Source organism: Setaria italica, chromosome IV (genome assembly GCF_000263155.2).
Source record: "Setaria italica strain Yugu1 chromosome IV, Setaria_italica_v2.0, whole genome shotgun sequence".
In the NCBI taxonomy this organism is placed as follows: Eukaryota; Viridiplantae; Streptophyta; class Magnoliopsida; order Poales; family Poaceae; genus Setaria; species Setaria italica.
In genome coordinates, this window is record NC_028453.1 from 29,508,589 (window position 1) to 29,528,359 (window position 19,771).

Sequence of the window (19,771 nt, forward strand, 5' to 3'; positions counted from 1 at the left end):
CCATCACGCTAGAGTTCTTGAAGAAGCGGTGGGCCCTCCTTTTGAGTGGTAGCATCTATCGCTTGATGAAGGTCCAAACGACCCCCACGTCGGACACCCCGGCTCGCACCCTCTTCACTAGCACCTCGATGATGGCATCCATGTTGTCCTTGTCGAGCTTCGAGAAGCCCCACCTCCATGACTCCACCATACTAGGAACCCATCGGTGAGTGTCTGTAGCTTTCCGGCGCTCTCCTCGAGGCCGTAGCCGGGGTCGCGGATGTAGAACCAGTTGGCGTGCCACCTCACGGTTGGAGTCGTTCACCTAAATCTTTGGATACTTGCCCATGTACCCGAGGCGCATCTGAATGGGGATGTTGCCTAGCGGCACGAGCTCATCATCACTAGAGCTCACCTTCCGCTTCCAGATCTCAAATATCCTCCAAAAGAGTGAGGTGTGAGGGGTGATGCCAAGGAAGCCCTCACACACCACCAAGAAGTTGGCAAGCTACAACAACCCATTGGGGTTGAAATGCTGCAGCTTGAGCTAGAGGTCATGAAGAACCCCCGAAGGAAGGGGTGTGCCAGTGGCCCGAACCCCCGGGTGTGGAACTCAAGAAGGGAGATGACCTCCCCGAGCTCGGGCCACGGGAACTGCTCCCCCGCAGCGGCATACCATCCAGCCTCCTCCTTCGTCGGGAGGCATCCCATGGCCACTAGCTCATCGTCGTAGGAAGGGCAGGCGATGCAGTGCCGGCAGACAGAAGGGAATGCGCCCAAGCAAGTCACGGGACTGACCAGGTCACCCCCACAACTTCTTCTCTCTCTCTCCTAGCTGCTCGTACACGGCTACTGGGCAACGGCCGGGGGAAGGGTGGGCAAGTGGAAAGAATGGGAAGGAGAGGGGAGGCGGCAGATATAAGAGTGCAGCTCTAAGGAGGCCAACCGCCCCCTTCAAGCAACTGCACAGGGTGGTGGGCCTAGCTTCTGCGGCGGCATTGGAAACACACGCATCAAAAGCGTGACGTGCGTGCATGGCCCGAACCATCAAGGCACAACAGGACATGATGGGGCGATCGCTAGGCGGTGCCTCGACTCCCATGCGGAGACCCCTCAGCTACTCCGCGCCCGACGGCTGGGCCAAGGCTAGGCAGTAGGCCAAGATTCAAAGGCTGGCCCAACAAATGGGCTTGCGGCCGTGCTAAGGCCCAACTAAACCTAGACCTAGGGGATAGATCGGCTGAGAGAGTCCTAGCAACTGCTAGTCGGGGTGGCACATGGCCCCTGACCTCTCCCCACCATATCTGAGTCCTAATGTCAAGTCCGCCCCAGGTATTCCTGATGAGGGAAGGCAACGAGCCCTCCAACCTCCAACGCAGGAGATCGGGGACCAAACGGGCAGGCAACTAGGATTAACGGGACATCTCCCAGGGAGACATAGTCGAACTCCTAGCAATCGGAGAGGTGATTGGCCCCGCTCGGATTTCCCAGAGATGCTCAAACGAGCGCACTTGCCCAACCAGCCTGGTAGGCCAAGAACCGCTCCCCACGAAGGGACCACGTGGGGCATGTCCCTGACCACACAAAGTGCACTCCCCCGAGAGCAGCGCACCCGAGGACTTAGAGCGACCAGCCCCCAAGGCAAAGCAAGCCATTTGCAACAGACACTGAGGAATAAAATTCTCATTCCATGGAACAAACATTACAAGAAGGGTGCTCAAGACGCCATGTACAGATACAAAAAATGCTTGGTGTTGCCGAGCAAGGCAACACCTGGGGCCCATGGGGTATGCTGCTAAAAGGATGGCGTGAAGCGGCGAATGCTCACGTTGTTGAGTTTCGTGTAGCATCAACACCTTGGGGCTGCCTATGCAGAGGTGGTACCGAGGATGAGAGCACTTTCATCTCCAGTAAGCGATGCCACCATCTCCCCTAGCAAGAGAGCAAACCACGGCCATACTCAAAGTCTCCCATTAGAAGCAAGAGGGGGTCATAGTTGTGCCCAATAGGCTTAGGAGTAGTGTCATGGTGGCCTTCGTCGTGCCCGGTGATCCGCCAAGGAACCATTTGGGAGCATCGGATCTCCCAAATGATTTCAGAAGGAAACCGGTGCTGTTCTTGCTTGTTGTCGATCCTGCCTACAAGATCCGTGAGGATCTTGGAGCAGGATCGGCAACGGGAATGAAGGTGCCTCAGACCCCCTATTGTATGCCTAGCTGCTCGCTGAGATTCTTCTAGCACCAAGGGCAGGCTGCACAGCAGCCAACCCGGAAGAATCAGAGACACCCTCTCATCGGCCTCATCCCTGTACCCGCACACGAAAACATTTTGGAAGTGAACTCTCGAACCCCACGTGGCACACGGCGCAGACTTTATAGCCTGAACGTAGAGTTAAGCCACCAAAGATCGCGAGGCTCATGGAAAGGCGCCAGCCCGACGAGGGCATCGCAAGCCTCAGCACGCTGGCAGACCCACGTGAACGATAGCAGGGCCTCGGGATTCCGTGCTGCATGAGGAACCGGGTGGACCGGTCCTGACTGCGCACCAGACACAACCATGAAAAACCCAAAGGTTCAGGAAGGGTCTTCTGACAGTGCTTGATGGTGCCAAGAGATGAGCAGCGCTTGCATTAATAACCTTCTAAGTGAATCTCCGATTCCCTTAGAAGCTTGGGGTGCTAGACCAAGTGGGTCCACTCGAGCGAACCCACAGGACGTCTCAGCCGTCGAACGGAGTACAAGAAGAGTGAAGGAGCCTTCCCCCGACCACAAGGTCGGGGGAAGCCTTGGGACTACTGACGGGTTCTTGTACCAAGGGTACCCAAGGAAAGGGATTTAAGGCAACTAGACGCAAAAAGGCCAAATGTCCAATAGCTAGAAGTGTACTGGAGGTGGCCCAGACGCCGCCGTGGCCCATCACCCGACCTCCCTTGGTCGGGAGCTAAAGGCCGCGATTCACCGATTTAGCCAGTTTGGGGGCAAGGCCTGCAAGGCTCCTTGACTAAGGGGTGACCGATGCCGTATCAGGAGCATTAAATGCGGGGCATGCCCCCCTGACCGCCCCACACCGGGGACATGACCTAGCGAAGGAAGCTGACCTTTAGCTGGGGGTCCGAGGGTGAGGCTACACCCCACAGACCGCCCAGGACGACTTGCAGAATGAGGCCACGCACGGTCGTACGTGCCCACACGTCCCGACATCATCATCACCCTGCTGCCAGGGTGACCCAACAAGATCAAGTCCCTGCCACCACACCAGACCCCGTACGGGCTCGCAGGCGAGGTGGGACCCAGCATCAGGTGTAACGGCGTGGGGTGGTCGTGAGTGCACTAAGGAGGTCGGGGAAAGCCGGGAGAAGTGGCACGCCCCGTCCAGGCCGCTGACCAAGGCTCACTCACTCATCTTCGGTACGGACATCAGCAGCAGCTTCCGTCCCGATCCCTGCCACGGGATTGGCGAATAGGACGGGAGCACGCTGCGGAGCAAGCCAGGCCGTGCGTAAGCGGCCCACGCCACACAGGAGCCATCATATAGGACGTGCGAAGCCCATGACCGGCTGAGAGGACAGGACAAGAAAGTCCCTTGATGCAAGGCTGCCCCGACCATGCCACAACCCCCGACCTCTAAGGTCGAAGGACCCTTTCCATTTCTCAACAATGTGGCCCGGTCTCTAGCCTATATAAGGGAACCAGGCCACCCTTCTCTTGCTCTCTCGTATTCATTCACACACACACACACATCACACGAGCGCTTGCTTGCAAGCACCCCGTTGTAAGCCCAGTGCACTCGATCCAAGGAACACGACTACTATCAAAACTGGACGTAGGGATCTTCCCGAACTAGTATAACTCCTTGTCTCCTGTGCGCTAGGCATTGGAAGTGAGGAGAGCACGGCGTGGAATCACTAGTCAGCGGTACAAAACACCGACATCTTGAAACTCTAGTATTATGATTGTTGGAGATACTTTAAGTGGTACATCGGTTGTTGCAAATTCTCCTTATTTTAAGTAGCTAGCACAAGAGGTATTTTCTAGTAAAATGACATTATGTGACGAAAAGTTGAAGCGACCTATCAACTAGAAAGCAGAGCATGGACAATACAATATATAGATATGACGAAGAACCCCTCAATCTTTGATACTTTGATACTTTACTATGGCGCCAAGATATGATAGAAGGGCCGTGTAAGAGGCGTATTTGTATTTTTTTTCTGTTTTATGCCTAATTCCTAAATGACTTGATTACATAATGTACTAATCTAATTAAACAATTATCAAGAAAAGGTTCCCTTTTTGTGCTATGATTGAATTGTTGTTCAATATATTTGAATTGTGGAGACGTTGTCTATATTACAATCAAAGAAGCCAACTTCAAATCGACTATTTTCTTTTTGACCCAAAAAAGATATATTCACTTTGGTTCAAATAGGGTGTGTTTGGATGGAGGGACGGAGAGGATGGGACAGGGTTATCCCTCTTTTTTAGGATGAGATGATCCCACTTGATGTTTGGTTGGAGGGATGGGGATGTCCCTAGTTTAGTGTTTGGTTGGCGGGATGTGTGAGGGATGAGATGGACGGCGTTTTCATGCCGTTAACTGTGGGTCCCACCTGTCATGCGTGGGGCATATCTGTCATCCTCTGTTTTTCTTTTTTCACGCATCTTGCTTCTTCCCCGAGCTCCCGTGCATGCCACCGCTCCTTCCCGCCGCCTCACCTCGGCCTAGCGCCAGCGGCCTCCGCGGCGCCCTGCTCCGCCGCCTGCCCTCGGCCCAACGCCAGCGGCCTCGATGCTCCCCTACTCCGCGGGGTGAGCTCTCCGTGGGGCATTGGGGCACGGAGGACGCAGCGCCCCAGATCTCCTACTCCTGCGGGCTGGGACTGGCCGCGCTCGTCGGCGACGACAGAGGGCGAGCGGGCACCATGCCCCTGTGCGGCGACCGCGGCGCAGCAAGAGGGGAGACGGCGGCGGAGCGAGCGGCGCAGGGGGCTCGCGCAAAGGCAAGGCAAACGGGTTGAGCGGCGGTTGCGTGTGGCGCTGTGTGGGCAAGGCAGGAGGGGGAGCGGCGGTGGACCGAGCAAGAGCGGGCACGGGATGGTGCGAGGAGGATATGGAAGCGAGACGCCGTCCAAGAGGGATGGATCGGTCCGCCAGTTTTCTAGGGACGGATCCATCAGTTTTTCGAGGAATATTCTTCTTTGATGCCATCCTCATCCCACGGTCCCTCCGACCAAACACATGCAATTCTAGGACCATCCCATCCCGTCCCTCTATCCAAATACACCCATAGTTCCCAAAGCAGAAACCCAATTGAACATGCTTGTTAACTAAGCGTAACTTGGCTGATTAGGTTCTGTGTAGTGGAACCTATACATCCGGTTCAAATCCTTGGCTCGGCACATGTGCTTGGATTTGCTAGATTTATTTTAGGATTCAACGCAATGATTCGATGCTTAATGCTTATTGTGATTAAAAAAAAAAGATCACGCATGTTTGAAGTCTCAAAAGTGCTGAAAGTCCCCGTGCAGTCGTGCACCCTCGCACGTCCAGCGGACCGTTCTCATCAAATGGTTGCCGTATAGGATTTGGCTAGATAAGTAAATATGTAACCGGATTGCTAATTTATTAGTGTGGATTCCTAAGTCCTAATCCAATACGATCATCCCCGTCGCTAACGTTGCGCTCGTCAGCCTCGATCATCAGCTATATATAGCGCTATTCATTGGCTCCCCGTCCCCTATTCCCTCTCCAGAGAACCACCACCGCGCTCGGCGGACTCTCGCTGTCCTGCCTGCCATCGTCACATCACATCTAGCGAGCGGAGCGAGCACAGGCGAGATCGAGGGAGAGGGAGCTCTTGCGCGCCGCCGCCGATTCACGCGTCCTGTCGCCGCGCGCGGGCGATTAGCCTACGACCTACGTGCGTAGAGAGAGGTTTGGGGGAGGAGGAGATCGAGGGAGGGTGGTGGTCGACATGGGAGGAGGGAGGCGCGGCGGAGTCATGGAACTCGAGCACCCCCTGGCCACCCTTCCCCGCATCCGCGGCGGCATCGACCTCGACGACGACGGCAAGGACAGGAGGTCAGGTACGCAACAAAATCCATCACCCGCACAGCTACTGCATCCATGGATGATTATTCCTGCTCGCACGCTCTTGCTAATTTTTTGCGGACAATCCTTGTCGATCGATTCTTCCCCGCGGATGAAATTAAATACGTATATGGGGGATAATTTCCGCGCGGAGAAAAGAAATTCGTACGGGGGCTGATTTGAAGTTTTGAACATGCATGCCTAGTAGTAGCTATGGCGGAAACTGAATTTTTTTTCGTCGGGTTGGGAACTTGGGACCGAGGTCGTGACCTTACGTGATTCGGCCGGGCCGTGAGGATATCTGTACGGTCATTAAAGGCCGACACAGATCCCTACGGAATTAAAGCGTGCGTCCATCGTCCCTACGATCGATGGAGGAGTGTCTCGGCACCTAATACAACACACTAGTGTTAAACCAAGCATTTACTGTCACCTGATGATCTGTGCAACTGCTAAGATGCTCTAGTTGCATGCATGAGATGGCTGCAGTCTGTTTGCTGACTTGCTGAGCCTGTGGCTTGGATGTTTCTTGAGCCTGTGGCTAGGATTTCTGAATGGCTAAACGCCTAAACATGCCAGCATAGTATGATTCTTGTTCTCTGGTGCTGTGTGAATGAGTAGCTGGGGCTCAAAGGCCCCGTTTGAATCCAGAAAGATTTTGAGAATCCGGAATCCAGAAGCTGTGCAGCTTCCAATCAGCTTGGATTCTGCTGCAGATTCCACAATCTGGATTTTTGGATTCTCAAAATCCCGGAAGCTGGAGCGGGATAGCTTTTAGCAGCTTGTAGATGGAGAAATTACCATTTTACCCATGTTCATCCGGTAAAATTTCGCCCAATCTGCCATTCTTCTCTACCGCACCCCACCGGATCTCCATCTCCCAGCCCTGCGCCTCCTCCCCGCCCGGCGTGCGGCGGGCCGCCCGCCGCCCGCCGCCCGGACCTCCACCCCACCGCACCTCCTCCCCGACCAAGCTCCGGCGGGCCGCGCGCCGCCCGGGCCTCCGCTCGCACCGCGCGTCCTCCCCGTCGAAGCTCCGACGGGCCGGGCGCCGCCGGGATCTCCGCCCCCACCGCGCCTCCTCCCCGGCCGCCGGGACATCCGCCCCCACCGCGCCTCCTCCCCGTCCAAGCTCCGGCAGCCGCGCGCCGCCGGGACCTCCGCCCCCATCGCGCCTCCTCCCCGGCCGCCGGGACATCCGCCCCCACCGCGCCTCCTCCCCGTCCAAGCTCCGGCAGCCGCGCGCCGGCGGGACCTCCGCCCCCACCGCGCCTCCTCCCCGGGCAAGGTCCGGCGGGCCGCGCGCCGCCCGGGCCTCCGCTCCCACCGCGCCTCCTCCCCGTCCAAGCTCCGGCGGGCTGCGCGCCGCCGGGACCTCCGCCCCCACCGCGCCTCCTCCCGCCCAGGTGTCGGCGGCCTGCACGCCGCCAGGAGCTCGGCCCCCACCGCGCCTCCTCCCCTCCCAAGTTCCACGCGCCGCCAGGCCCCCCTACCGTGCCTCCTCCCCGCCCAAGTGTCGGGCCGCGCTCGCCTCCTTCTCCGTCCGCAGATGAAGTCGCAAGGGGACCTCGACGACGACGAGTTCTTCAGCCAGCCCCCGAGCTTTCCCCTTGCGGCTTTCCCCTCTGGCGGTCGTGGCGCAGGACGTCGTCATGTACCTGGCGGATTGGAGGGTCTGGACCTCAACTCGGAGGCCATGGACTTCAATGACAACATGTCGTACTTGGACCTTCTACGCTCATCGCCTGCCAGATTGGTTGGGGATGGCGACCTCCTTGGTGGCGCTAGGCATGGCGCTGGCCGTGCCCCCGGGCGTGGCGTCGGTCGTGGACGTGCTTCTAGCCGTGCCACTGGGCGTAGCGGCAGCTGTGGACGTCGTGCAGCTGAACAGGATGTCGGCATCCCTTCTCGGTCAGCTGGAGGTGGACGAGGACATGCTCGTGCCACACCGAATCGTCGTCCTACCACCACTGCATCACGTCAATTCCTTCCACCACGTCCTGCTGGAGGACAAAGCAGTGGCGCAACTCCTAGTGGTGCTGATGATGCATTCGATGTTGGTCTCCAGAATCCTAGCACATCTACATGGAGCCTGAACCCCTCCAACGAAGAGGCCGACGATCTTCAGGACATTGATGCATCGGTATAACTATTTCCTTTTACTCACATATTTCAGTAATTTCACTAGTGAACAGAAAAAGTGCAACAATTGAGTTTTTACACAGGGATTTCAGAAATTGAAGTGTAGCCATCAGTATGGAAGGAAACAGGATTAGGCAGTATTCTTTCAAGGGTTCTCCATTATTTTCTTGATCCTGAGAAGCTCTTAACTCTCAAGATATTTTCCCATAGTCTATTAATAATTTACAGGGCATATTTTGCACAAAATATATCTGGTGTAGTTAACTTACAAAGCCAAAGCCTTCGGATTTGTAGATTGGTCCAACCATTGTGTAACCTTTGCAATGCTTTGCAAGAAATATTTTGATGTATGGAACTTCATGTACGACAGCAGTTATACCACCCATTTTGCTCCCTTTAGAGAGTGCATCAGCAAAATCATCTGAAGTTTCATATGCTCTGATCTTTCTTCTGTCAAAGCCAAGTTCTTCTAACAGATCTCCTACATAAGAACCGTTGTGATACCCTACATATTCACCTTTTTTAATGAGTTCATGAATATCAGTTTATGTGGGTTGAAGTTGTTGCACAGTGAGAATTGACGATAGATTGGCCGTATAACTTGATGTAATCACGAGAAGTACAAAGACCCATACAATGACAACCAATCTAGATATTTCTGTTATCATTTTCATGTGCCTACCGTAAGTGTTCCCAAAATAGCTCTCTTGTAACTAGAGGGGAGTTGTATATTTCTGTAGTTAGTCTGGGCACCAAGGAAAGACCTTATGACATTATTTACAAATTGTCTGCAACGTCGTGCAACATTGTTGAACTAACATTAGTTTATTCAAGTTGCAACTGTTATACTTTAAGTCAGCTGACAGTCTTTGACGTGCTTCACTCAAAGCATATGACAGTGGAAATTGTGGGATGAATGCTAGTTGTTATACTGTATTTTTTATCCACTTGACTCAGTTCTATTTTTTCACCTGTGTCATCATAATTCTATTTGTATAATAGACCGACGACCTATTTGACAAGGCTGACTGGGCCAATAGCGCCAATAATGCTGCATTCTGTGAGCTTTGTGTTGAGGAAATTACAGCCGGTAACAGCAATAAAGGACACTTGACTAATAGGGCCTACAACAACATAGCTGCGAAATTTGAAGAGAGGACAGGACTGCGTCACTCCAAGCAGCAGTTCAAGAACCGATGGGATGCCCTTCGACGCATGTATGCCTTCTGGTTGTATGCAAACAAACAGAGTGGACTTGGATGGGGTAGGGGCACGGTCGTGGCAGATGACGCTTGGTGGAAAAAGCACACAAAGGTATTTGACGCCTATCCCCTGCTACTTCCATATTGAACATACTTGTGAGACATAAGCTTTGTGCATTAATATCTTTTCTATATTCATTTCAGAATCATGGCGAATGGAGGAAGCTGCGATATGGGCCTCCAGATAATCTAGATGAGCTTCAAGTGATGTTTCAGAATATTGCGGTGGATGGGTCATCTTCTTGCATACCTGGCGAACAGGTAATTGAAAGTGATGAAGGTGATGAAGGTGATGTTGGTGACAGGAGTCCTGAACGTACCCTTCCTAGAAAGCGGTGCAGGAGTACTAGCACTACTGCAACTAGCCCGAGGAAGAGGACAAAGAGTCCTATGGTGAAGGTAATGAAGGGGATATGGGAGACTATGCAAGAAAATTGTGCTGTTGCTCAGAAGGCATTGCAGGGGGACTACATTTTCGAATCTGTACAACACTGTATGCGTTTGGCGGTAGAGAGTGGGGCAGTTGAAGGAACTGATGAGCATTTTATGGCTAGCAAATTATTTGTGAAAACAGAGCATCGTGCCGTGTTTCTCAGTTTGACCACCAAAGAAGGAAGGCTAGCCTGGTTGAAGAGGTGGTGCCAGGAGAAGAAAAGCAAGTAGACAATGAACTTGAAGGTCTCTTTTGTGATGTGTGATGGGCAGGAGAAGGAAAGACGTACACAGTGAACTTGTGGCATGTATATATGATCTCTTTTGTGATGTGCTGTCCAGAAGAAGAACAGCAAGTAGCTTGTGAATTATGGCATGTATATATGACAAACTCTTTTGTTATGTGGGATGTCTATTTTGTTAAAGTCTGTGTTATGGTTATATATTAGTCATCACCTTTTATTTGAGATTTTTGTTTGACGTATTTTTGTGTTATGTAGATGACCTATTCCTCAAGTGATGATGATGATGAGTCAGCGAGTAAATCTTCTTCAACTGATGAAGATGAAGTAAATAGGAATGCACTGGGACAATTGGAGCTTGTGCATCAATTTGGAGCCGTGGCCTGCATTTTCGGTATGTACTACGAATCTGCTTTCATGAACAAAACTAAGAAGGTGAAAACTGGTCTTTCTGGATATGAGTGGGTCATGACAACACTTAGCAATCCAACAGCTTGCTACGACATGTTTAGAATGAGTAGGGAACTTTTTTGGCGGCTGCATGATGTGTTGGTGTCATCATATGGACTGAACTCATCAAAAAGGATGAGCTCCATTGAGTCATTGGCTATGTTCCTGTGGATCATTGGAGCACCACAATCATTGAGACAAGCTGAAAATCGTTTTGAGAGGTCGATTGAGACGGTTAGTAGGAAATTTGAACAAGTCTTGGATAGTGTATTTAGGCTCTCAGCTGATGTTATAAAACCTAGAGATCCTCATTTTAGAACAGTCCATCCTAGATTGCGGAATCCTCGGTTCTCACCTCACTTTGACAATTGCATTGGGGCAATAGACGGAACGCACATCCCGGTTGTTGTTCCATCGTCAAAAGTGCTTCAACATGTTGGTCGACATGGTTACTCGAGTCAAAACGTATTGGCTATTTGTGACTTCGACATGAGGTTCACGTTTGCGGTTGCGGGATGGCCAGGGTCTGTACATGACATGAGGGTTTTCAACGACGCAATAAACAAATATGGTGATAAGTTCCCTCATCCGCCACAAGGTAAATAAGCATGTTATTTAAATGTGTCAAAAATTATTGGTTCTATGTTACAATTATGCAATTTTATGTATTAGGGAAATTTTATCTTGTGGATTCGGGGTACCCTAATCGACCGGGTTATCTTGCACCTTATAAGGGAACGAAGTATCATTTGCCGGAATTTCAACAAGGTCCAAGACCAAGAGGTAAAAAAGAGGTATTCAATTATTTGCACTCATCCCTGCGCAATGTCATTGAGCGGTCATTTGGAGTATTGAAGATGAAATGGCGGATGTTGTTAGACTTGCCGAGTTATCCATTGAATAAGCAAAGCAAAATAATCCTTGCTTCGATGGCTCTACATAATTTCATTCGAGAAAGTAATATGAGGGATCAAGACTTTGATATGTGTGACCAAGATGAGGAGTACATGCCAATGCCGACGACAGCTGCTTCTCAAGCAAGTGGTGCTACGAATCTTTTAGGTGACGAGGATATCGACATGAATGCGTTTCGAGATGCTATAGCAAATGCTTTGTTTCATAATGAAGAGTAAAGCTATGTGAGAGGGTGTTTGTATTGACAAATATTGTGTAGAACCTGTATGCCGTTGCATTCTTGCACTTAGGAATTTTTTTTGTCTTGACTGATGGCGCATGAAATAGAAGGGCAAAAAAGACATGTATGCAACAAACAACAAAAAAGTTGGATTTTGGAATCTAGAATCCAAACAGGTTCATTCAGATTTTATCCAGAATTCAGATTTTGGAAATCCATCAGAATCCAGATTTTGAGAATCCAGATTCTGGATCCAAACGGGACCAAAATATGGTCCTGGCGCCTACTACGTTTGTGCAGGCGTATGATTCAGAATATTTTGAAAGCATTAATTTCTAGAATATTCATGCACTGAATCAATTTTGATCGTGTGCCTGACTTACTGGCGCCCTGCGCGTATGAGCAAGAACCAGCACATCACGCACTGAGGTCATTTAAAGCTGCCAAAAATAGGAGCGGAACTAAGCTAAGGTGTTTTCACTTGCACTCTTTCCTGTAATGTTTTTGCATTATTAGAATCATTTGTTGTCTTTTACGTACGCAACAATATTCCCTTTCACATAAACGCGTGCTCCTTGAATTATTTGTTGTCTTTTACGCAACAATATTCCTTTTCCTATGATACCCGGACTTTAGATTGTAAGGAAAATCCTTCCCCTTAGGAAAAGAAATAACCCACTGTCACTGCATGGGTGACCTTCTGTGGAATTTTCATTGGTATGTAGGCGGTATTAAAAACTTTCTTTCGCCATGTATCCCAGACATTTTCACGTAATTCCGTCGTGATGCTTGCCGCATCATCCTGCTGAATTATAAGCGTATTGCATATCATTCCTCATCGCCTTAGACTTTTTTTTTTCAAATCACAGTAATGACGTAGAGCTCACATACACGCACGCACACTCTTGACTCGCCCCTATGAACATACTCATGTACCCTAACCTCATGAGCTCCTCCAAAAGACTGAGCCGTCAAATCCTTAAGACTGATGAAGTCACTACTGACGCCTCGCTGTCGACGAGCACGTTGCCTACCACTGAAAGAATAGCGTTAGTTAGAATAAATCCAGAAAAATGTGAGCATCAGTGCCGAGTTGAGGATTCGAACCCTGATGAGTAGGTTCCACCATAAGAAACTTTACTAGCTGAGCTCGCTCATCACCTCAGGGGGTGTTTGGATACCAGGTGCTAAACTTTAGCACGTGTGAATGTTCGGATGCTAATTAAGAGGATCAAATATGAGATAATTATAAAACTAATTGCAGAACCCCTGGGCTAATTCACGAGATGAATCTATTATGGCTAATTAATCCATCATTAGCAAATGGTTACTGTAGCACCACATTGTCAAATCATGGACTAATTAGGCTTAATAGATTCGTCTCACGAATTAGACTCCATATGTGTAATTAGTTTTATAATTAGACTATGTTTAATACTTCTAATTAGTATCCAAACATCCGATGTGACATGTGCTAAAATTTATCATGTGGGAGCCAAACACCCCCTAAGCTCTAGCTGAAAAGGTAAGAGTGCGATAAAGATTATCTAAGTGATCCCTGTACTCTCAGTAGTATGAAAATGATATGCTTCGACTACGTTATGTACAGTATTCTTAGTCTTTATTTAAAAGCAAAAATTCTTGTCAGTATATTTAGGCCTACTTTGGCATTAAATACTACCGGAATAGCATCGCTTCCCGTCCGGCCCCTGTCCACGGAAGTAGTAGCCCAACGGACTAGGGCTGTTCCCCTTACCTTCCCTCCATGAAAGCAGGCACAGCTTTCTAGGGTTCACCTCATGCAATGGAGCAAGTTAGTAGGCTGCTAGCTACCTACTCCCAGTAGGGTTCATAAACCAGATGAGAAGAAAAAGAACGGCGGATATGATGCAGAGAAGCTGCAGAGGCGGCCGCCGGCCGATCTCTCCCTTCCCCTGTCTCCATAGCTTTGAATGAATGCCGCCAAACCCAGCGGCGGCGCTGCACGTTCACTCGTCGCGATCGTGTAACCCATCCTAGCTTATTAGCCGCCATGCTTTCGATGGTTTCCAGTAGCTTTCTCGCCGATCCTTGCCTACGTCTCACGTTGGTCCCTGTATCCGCATGAAGGCCCCTCTGCTTTCTGCATGGCGCACGCCGAAAGGGAAAGGGGATGAGAAGGTTCCAATTCTCTTTCGTTACATTTTGTCCTTTGTCCGTTCTGATCATTCTGTTACGAGTCCGTTTGATGCGTGCGTCGGCGCGACGACGACTGTGTTGTTTGGATCCTCGATTGAGTGCACGTACACACATGCTTCGTGTTGTCCCTTTTAGGCAAGGGCATCTCCAACGATAATATGCTCGTGTACCGTCTCTCCATTTTTTTTATAGGGCGTGTTACACTTAAAAAATAGGCTGCTATATAGCACATTCAAGGGTTCCTTTATTACCTTTACAAGGAGGTGAGCCTAACTCAACTAGTTAGAGTAGGAAGTGTGGTCGTGCACTCTAACTATTTAGGTTTGAGTCCCCTCTAACTCGAATTTAGGTGCCTATTTCTTCTTCTTAGTGAAAAAACACCTAGCTTCTCCTAGGTTGATCTAATTTTTTTATTTTTTTATTACCTCTACGCACTTAATTTTTCTTTCACGTAATATTTACATTTTCTCTATATTTCCGATTCCGATGAGATTTTTCCCTCTTCTCCCCCATCTCCAGTAAGATTTTTCCCTCTTCTCCCCCATCTCCAGTAAGATAGGCATGTAGCCCGATGGTAAGACTGCAAGGGAGCAGCTGGCCGGCAGGGGTTCGATCCCCCTTCCCGCATCAAGCCTCCAGGAAAGGCCACGTCGATGTGGTGCCGTTAAAAAAGATTGGGTTAAGGGTTTGGGGATTTTAAACTTATGCTTGGATTGGTGATTAAAAGATTTAAGGGCTTTGGACGGAAGGCCGGATGAGGAAAGTTGAGTGATGGCGTAGTCAGAGCAAGTTTAATAACGCAACTAGCAAGCGGGCTGCAAGGTTTCTCTCTGCCTTTTCCTAGCCCACTCGTACAATGGTTAGCTCTTCACCATTAATACATGGTCCACAAGTCATTCTCACAAAGTTTCTTGGTTCCTGTGCCCAAGTCGGCTGTAAGCTTATAGCCCGCTTCTCCTCTCTCATCTCTTCTCTCTCCTCCACATCAGCATTCAGCCAGCTTACAGCCCCTTATTATACTTCTCAGTGGCGTAGTTAGGATTTGGGTGTAGAGGCAAACAGAACAATAACCAATAATCTTTCAATCAATCACTAGTTTGTGTGCTTACCTACCAAAAATCTAAAAATATATTAGCACTAAGCACGTATTAGTACATATTTGCTGAAACTTTAGGGGGGGGGGGGATAGATTTGAACCACTTGTGAACTCTTATAATTTTTTACGTACGCAAACTGTGTCCCTTGCACAACATCTTCAATTTAATTTCTTCCCCATTCCCTCGGATTAATTTTCAACATCACTGTATTCATGCTGCAGGGACGGTATGGACGGCAACGGCGCACATCATCACGGCGGTGATCGGTTCCGGCGTGCTGTCGCTGGCGTGGGCGATGGCGCAGCTGGGTTGGGTGACCGGCCCGGTGACCCTGGTGCTCTTCGCGGTCATCACCTTCTACACCTGCGGCCTCCTCGCGGACTGCTACCGCGTCGGCGACCCCGTCACCGGCAAGCGCAACTACACCTACACCGAGGCCGTCAAGTCCAACCTAGGTGCGTGCCACTACTTGTCACTGATCTGATAATTCTGACGACCAAACGAGAGCACGCGCATAGCAGTAACACATACTGAATGCAAACGCAGGCGGGTGGTACGTCTGGTTCTGCGGCTTCTGCCAGTACGCCAACATGTTCGGCACCGGCATTGGCTACACCATCACAGCCTCCATCAGTGCTGCGTGCGTCCCTTGATCCCTTCTAATAGCCTTGCTGCAATTGACCATCTGATCGACGTTGTTAGTTGCCTTAACTTGCTGCGTATGCATGATAAATTGGTTGATTGATCTTTGGTTGGAACTGGATATGCATGTGCAGGGCCATCAACAAGTCCAACTGCTTCCACTGGCACGGGCACGACGCGGACTGCAGCCAGAACACGAGCGCCTACATCATCGGCTTCGGCGTGGTGCAGGTGCTCTTCAGCCAGCTCCACAACTTCCACAAGCTCTGGTGGCTCTCCATCATCGCGGCCATCATGTCCTTCTGCTACTCCACCATCGCCGTGGGCCTGTCGATCGCGCAGACCATCTCGGGGCCCCTGGGGAAGACGACCATGACCGGCACTCAGGTCGGCGTGGACGTGGACTCGGCGCAGAAGGTGTGGATGACGTTCCAGGCCCTCGGCAACGTCGCCTTCGCCTACTCCTACGCCATCATCCTCATCGAGATCCAGGACACGCTGCGGTCCCCGCCCGCTGAGAACGAGACGATGCGGCGGGCCACGTCGATGGGCATCTCCGTCACCACGGCGTTCTACATGCTGTGCGGCTGCCTGGGCTACTCGGCGTTCGGCAACGGCGCGTCGGGTAACATCCTCACCGGCTTCGGCTTCTACGAGCCCTTCTGGCTAGTCGACTTCGCCAACGCCTGCATCGTCGTGCACCTGGTCGGCGGCTTCCAGGTGTTCTGCCAGCCGCTGTTCGCCGCCGTGGAGGGCGCCGTGGCGGCGCGGTGGCCGGGGTCCGCGCGCGAGCACGGCGCCGCGCGCCTGAACGTGTTCCGGCTCGTGTGGCGCACGGCGTTCGTGGCTGTAATCACGCTGCTGGCCATCCTGATGCCCTTCTTCAACAGCATCCTGGGCATCCTCGGCAGCATCGCCTTCTGGCCGCTCACCGTCTTCTTTCCCGTCGAGATGTACATCCGGCAGCGGCAGGTGCCGCGGTTCAGCACCAAGTGGGCGGCGCTTCAGAGCCTCAGCTTCGTCTGCTTCCTCGTCACCGTCGCCGCCTGCGCCGCCTCCGTGCAGGGAGTGCTCGACTCGCTCAAGACCTACGTGCCATTCAAGACGAGGTCGTGAGAGCCTAGCTTGTTCTGCGCGCGGCGCGCATGTTTTGTATGATCCGGCCGTGTGATACAGCACACACTCGTGCCTCTTTTTAGTGGTGAGATGCAGTAGTGTTCTGCCCATGGTTGTCAGTGGCCTGGAGCGAGTTAGGATTCTGTCGGCCTCCGAAAGAAACTGGACTTCAGAAGAACTCAGCGAAACTATTAGTTATGTGGTTGATTTATTAGAATGCAACCAAATTATTAGGGGGTTTGTCTGCTAGTTCTTTCAATAAAATAAAACATGTCTCGGATTATGCAGATGTACACAACATTCAAGGCCCTGTTTGGCACTGCGTTTTCTCAGGTGGCTGCGGGGAGAAGCGGAGAATCCGCCTAACGGTTCGCGGCTCCTGCGCTTTTCCTAGAATCGCTAGTGTCTCGCGGTGCCAGAATCCTATTCGCCTGTTTGTATACGCTTATTTCCCGCTTATCGGTGGAAATAAGCCATAAGCTCATCCAAACACCTTGCTTATTTCTCGCTTACCAGCTAAGCCGCTTAGCTCATGATCCAAAATTGAACTACCGCTCCGATTCTCCTGTACATGGCCTCTAGGACGCTTCTCGCACAAGCGGATCAATTTTTCCGGATACTCCTCCCCACCGACACCTGCCGTCCGCTCCCAGCGCCCATCCATCGCGGCCCCATCCGCCACCGGCTCTGGCCGCCGCCCTCCACCGGTTCCCTACCCATATCCAGCCAGCCTCCTCCCTGCCAAGCAGATCCCATCCGCCCGCCTGCTGTTGTTCCTGTAGTTCCTGCCCGCAGGTGCTGGCCCGCAGATCCCGTGCGCCCCCTGCTGCTGTTCCTGCAGGTGGTGCTTCCGCCAGCTGGTGTTTGTGGATCTTTTCATATTTGTATCGATGGTGACGTCAATGCTTGTTAATTGCCTGGTCTAGTGGCGTTTGCACATATCCTTTGTTTGTGGTTTGTTCTTTCACCTCGTGAGTGAAAATTTCTGTATGTTGGTTGGGACTCAGGAAAGATGAGGAGTTGAGGACTCGCCAAGATGAAGGTGCTGACCCCTGCTGTTGTTCTCACAGGTGCTGCTTCCGCCGGGTCCCCTTAGGTGTTGCCCCCCCTCCTTCCGCCTGCTGTTGAGAAGGAGCTATTGCTGAGAAGGATACCTGTGTGTCAATTTTTACTGGCGTCATTTACCGCCCACCAAGAATAAGGTAAAATTGTTGTCACTTCTTTGATGGATTGTGCAAATGGCAGATTGTGGGTTGCATAGTAGTACTTCTTGATTAATGCTGCTCTCAATTCATGGTCAGTAAACAAGATTGTAGATTTATATTTAATTCTACAATACTGTAATCAAATTTTAGATGGAAAAGTCGTCAAAGCTTGCGGCAAAATGGGATTCATTTGCCGCGAAGGCTTTCAATGATATTTATGTGGAAGAATTACTTGCTTTTAATCGGCCGCGGCAATATTTGAACGCGGTGGGATATGCAAATCTTGTTAGAAAGTTTTATGAGCGTACCAAGAGACCATACAATGAAGGGCAAATGAAGAAAGGTGGGATATATTGAAAAAAATGTATACCCAATGGAAGACTTTGAACTTGAGAGCAACCGGATTGGGAAGAGATCCTGTTACTGGTTGTATTGTAGCTGATGATGAATGGTGGGAAGAACAAAATGCGGTGAGCCCACTAACACTCCCATTAGAGATAATTCACATACATGTTATTTGTTTTCAACATAAGGTCTAACGGCATGCTATTTTGGTGATATTTTACAGGCTACGCAAGGTTGTAACAGGTTCAGAACAGCCCCGCTTGAGTATGAGGATCAGATGCGAATCATGTTTGAATCTGTCATTGTTACAAATAAGACTTCATATGTTCCAAGTGGTGATAGCAATGTTGATGAACATGATGTTGCTGATGCTGGGGGCAACAGTGATTGGGAGGCACCTAAGGCCCCAACAAGTTCTGAGCGGAGGGCTGCAAAAAGGCCAGCTCCTAGTTCCCCTAAAGGAAAGAAGAAGAAGACTTTTAGAGACCAGTGCATGAAGCGTTTGGTCGATGCATATGAGTTGAAAGTTTAAAGTAGTAAACATTCAGCTACTTCACAAGTTGTTGATCATGTTAGAGATGAGATTGGAAGTATGTTGGATCAGGTCATCAAGGATGGAGCTGAGGAGGGGAGTGATGAACACTTCTATGCCACACAACTTCTTCAAAAAAAAGGAGAACCGTGATGTGTTCATTACATTGAAAACATCAAATGGGAGGTTGAATTGGTTGAGGAGGGCTTGGGAGATAAGGAGGAAGCATTAGGGTCTTGCATTAGTGTGCCATTTCTCTTTCATTTCCCTTATGTTGTGTGAGATATTATTTTAATTTCCTAAGTATGCTTTGTGAGAGACTATGTACCTTTTATCAGTTGTGTTGTACTAATAAAAATTCATCTGATCATCTGGTTAGTGCTTTTTGACAGGCTTGCATTTTTTTGATGAGTACCTCTAGTGCAACTAGTGAATGTGAAGACAACAATGACTCTGTTCATACCATGGATGTCGATGAATCTAATGATACTGATGATGATTACATAGTGGCAATGCTTGGTCTGGACTACATGTGTTGCGGTGGGATTTTAACTAGAAAATGCCAGAAGCGAAATGCGGGTTGCCGCACGCTTCTCCAGAAATTGATTATGACGACCGTGCTACCGAGAGACTCAGTTTCAAACAGGGTCATTCGTAACATAGAATTCTTGTCATGGATTGATAAAAACAGCCAAACAGGGACAACTATCTAAAACTAATAACCTTATATGGAGGCTACTAATAAGATTATATAGTATGATAAATGATGCCACTGTAGTACATCTGTCCTATTTGTTTGAGCCTATCATATTTGTTTAAGCTTATCTGTGAATTGATTGCTTGAGAATCTGCTGTCTTGATAAGCTGGAAGTTTGAGGTGCGATTGGTTTCCTGGACATGGCCAAACATTGGTAGAAACATGAGC

The 19,771-nt window shown here is 50.3% G+C and overlaps 3 protein-coding genes across 7 annotated transcripts; all 3 read left to right on the forward strand.

The window, feature by feature from the left end:
• The first annotated feature begins 5,746 nt into the window (after window positions 1-5,746).
• On the forward strand, window positions 5,747-17,057 carry LOC101765403 (amino acid permease 3). Its single transcript, XM_022825752.1, has 4 exons — window positions 5,747-6,064; window positions 15,228-15,461; window positions 15,553-15,646; window positions 15,783-17,057. Exons 1-4 carry the CDS (start codon window positions 5,953-5,955, stop codon window positions 16,762-16,764), a joined length of 1,422 nt encoding a protein of 473 aa, XP_022681487.1. The 5' UTR covers window positions 5,747-5,952; the 3' UTR covers window positions 16,765-17,057.
• LOC105914229 (zinc finger CCCH domain-containing protein 43-like) lies at window positions 9,126-10,373 on the forward strand. The gene is made up of 2 exons (XM_022825753.1): window positions 9,126-9,524; window positions 9,617-10,373. The coding sequence occupies exons 1-2, from the start codon at window positions 9,426-9,428 to the stop codon at window positions 10,133-10,135; spliced, it is 618 nt and encodes a 205-aa protein (XP_022681488.1). The 5' UTR covers window positions 9,126-9,425; the 3' UTR covers window positions 10,136-10,373.
• Window positions 17,058-17,252: 195 nt separating the features above from the next.
• LOC101765807 lies at window positions 17,253-19,231 on the forward strand. Of its 5 annotated transcripts, none has more exons than XR_002677306.1 (4): window positions 17,253-17,735; window positions 17,835-17,966; window positions 18,120-18,439; window positions 18,538-19,231. XR_002677306.1 is itself a non-coding variant. In XM_004965551.3 (2 exons), the coding sequence occupies exons 1-2, from the start codon at window positions 18,332-18,334 to the stop codon at window positions 18,844-18,846; spliced, it is 417 nt and encodes a 138-aa protein (XP_004965608.1). In that variant the 5' UTR covers window positions 17,973-18,331; the 3' UTR covers window positions 18,847-19,231. The 5 variants fall into 5 exon arrangements, 1 of the variants encoding a protein (XP_004965608.1); XR_001163831.2 differs by having other exon boundaries at window positions 17,253-17,718; XR_001163832.2 differs by having other exon boundaries at window positions 17,254-17,605.
• The last annotated feature ends 540 nt before the right edge of the window (window positions 19,232-19,771 follow it).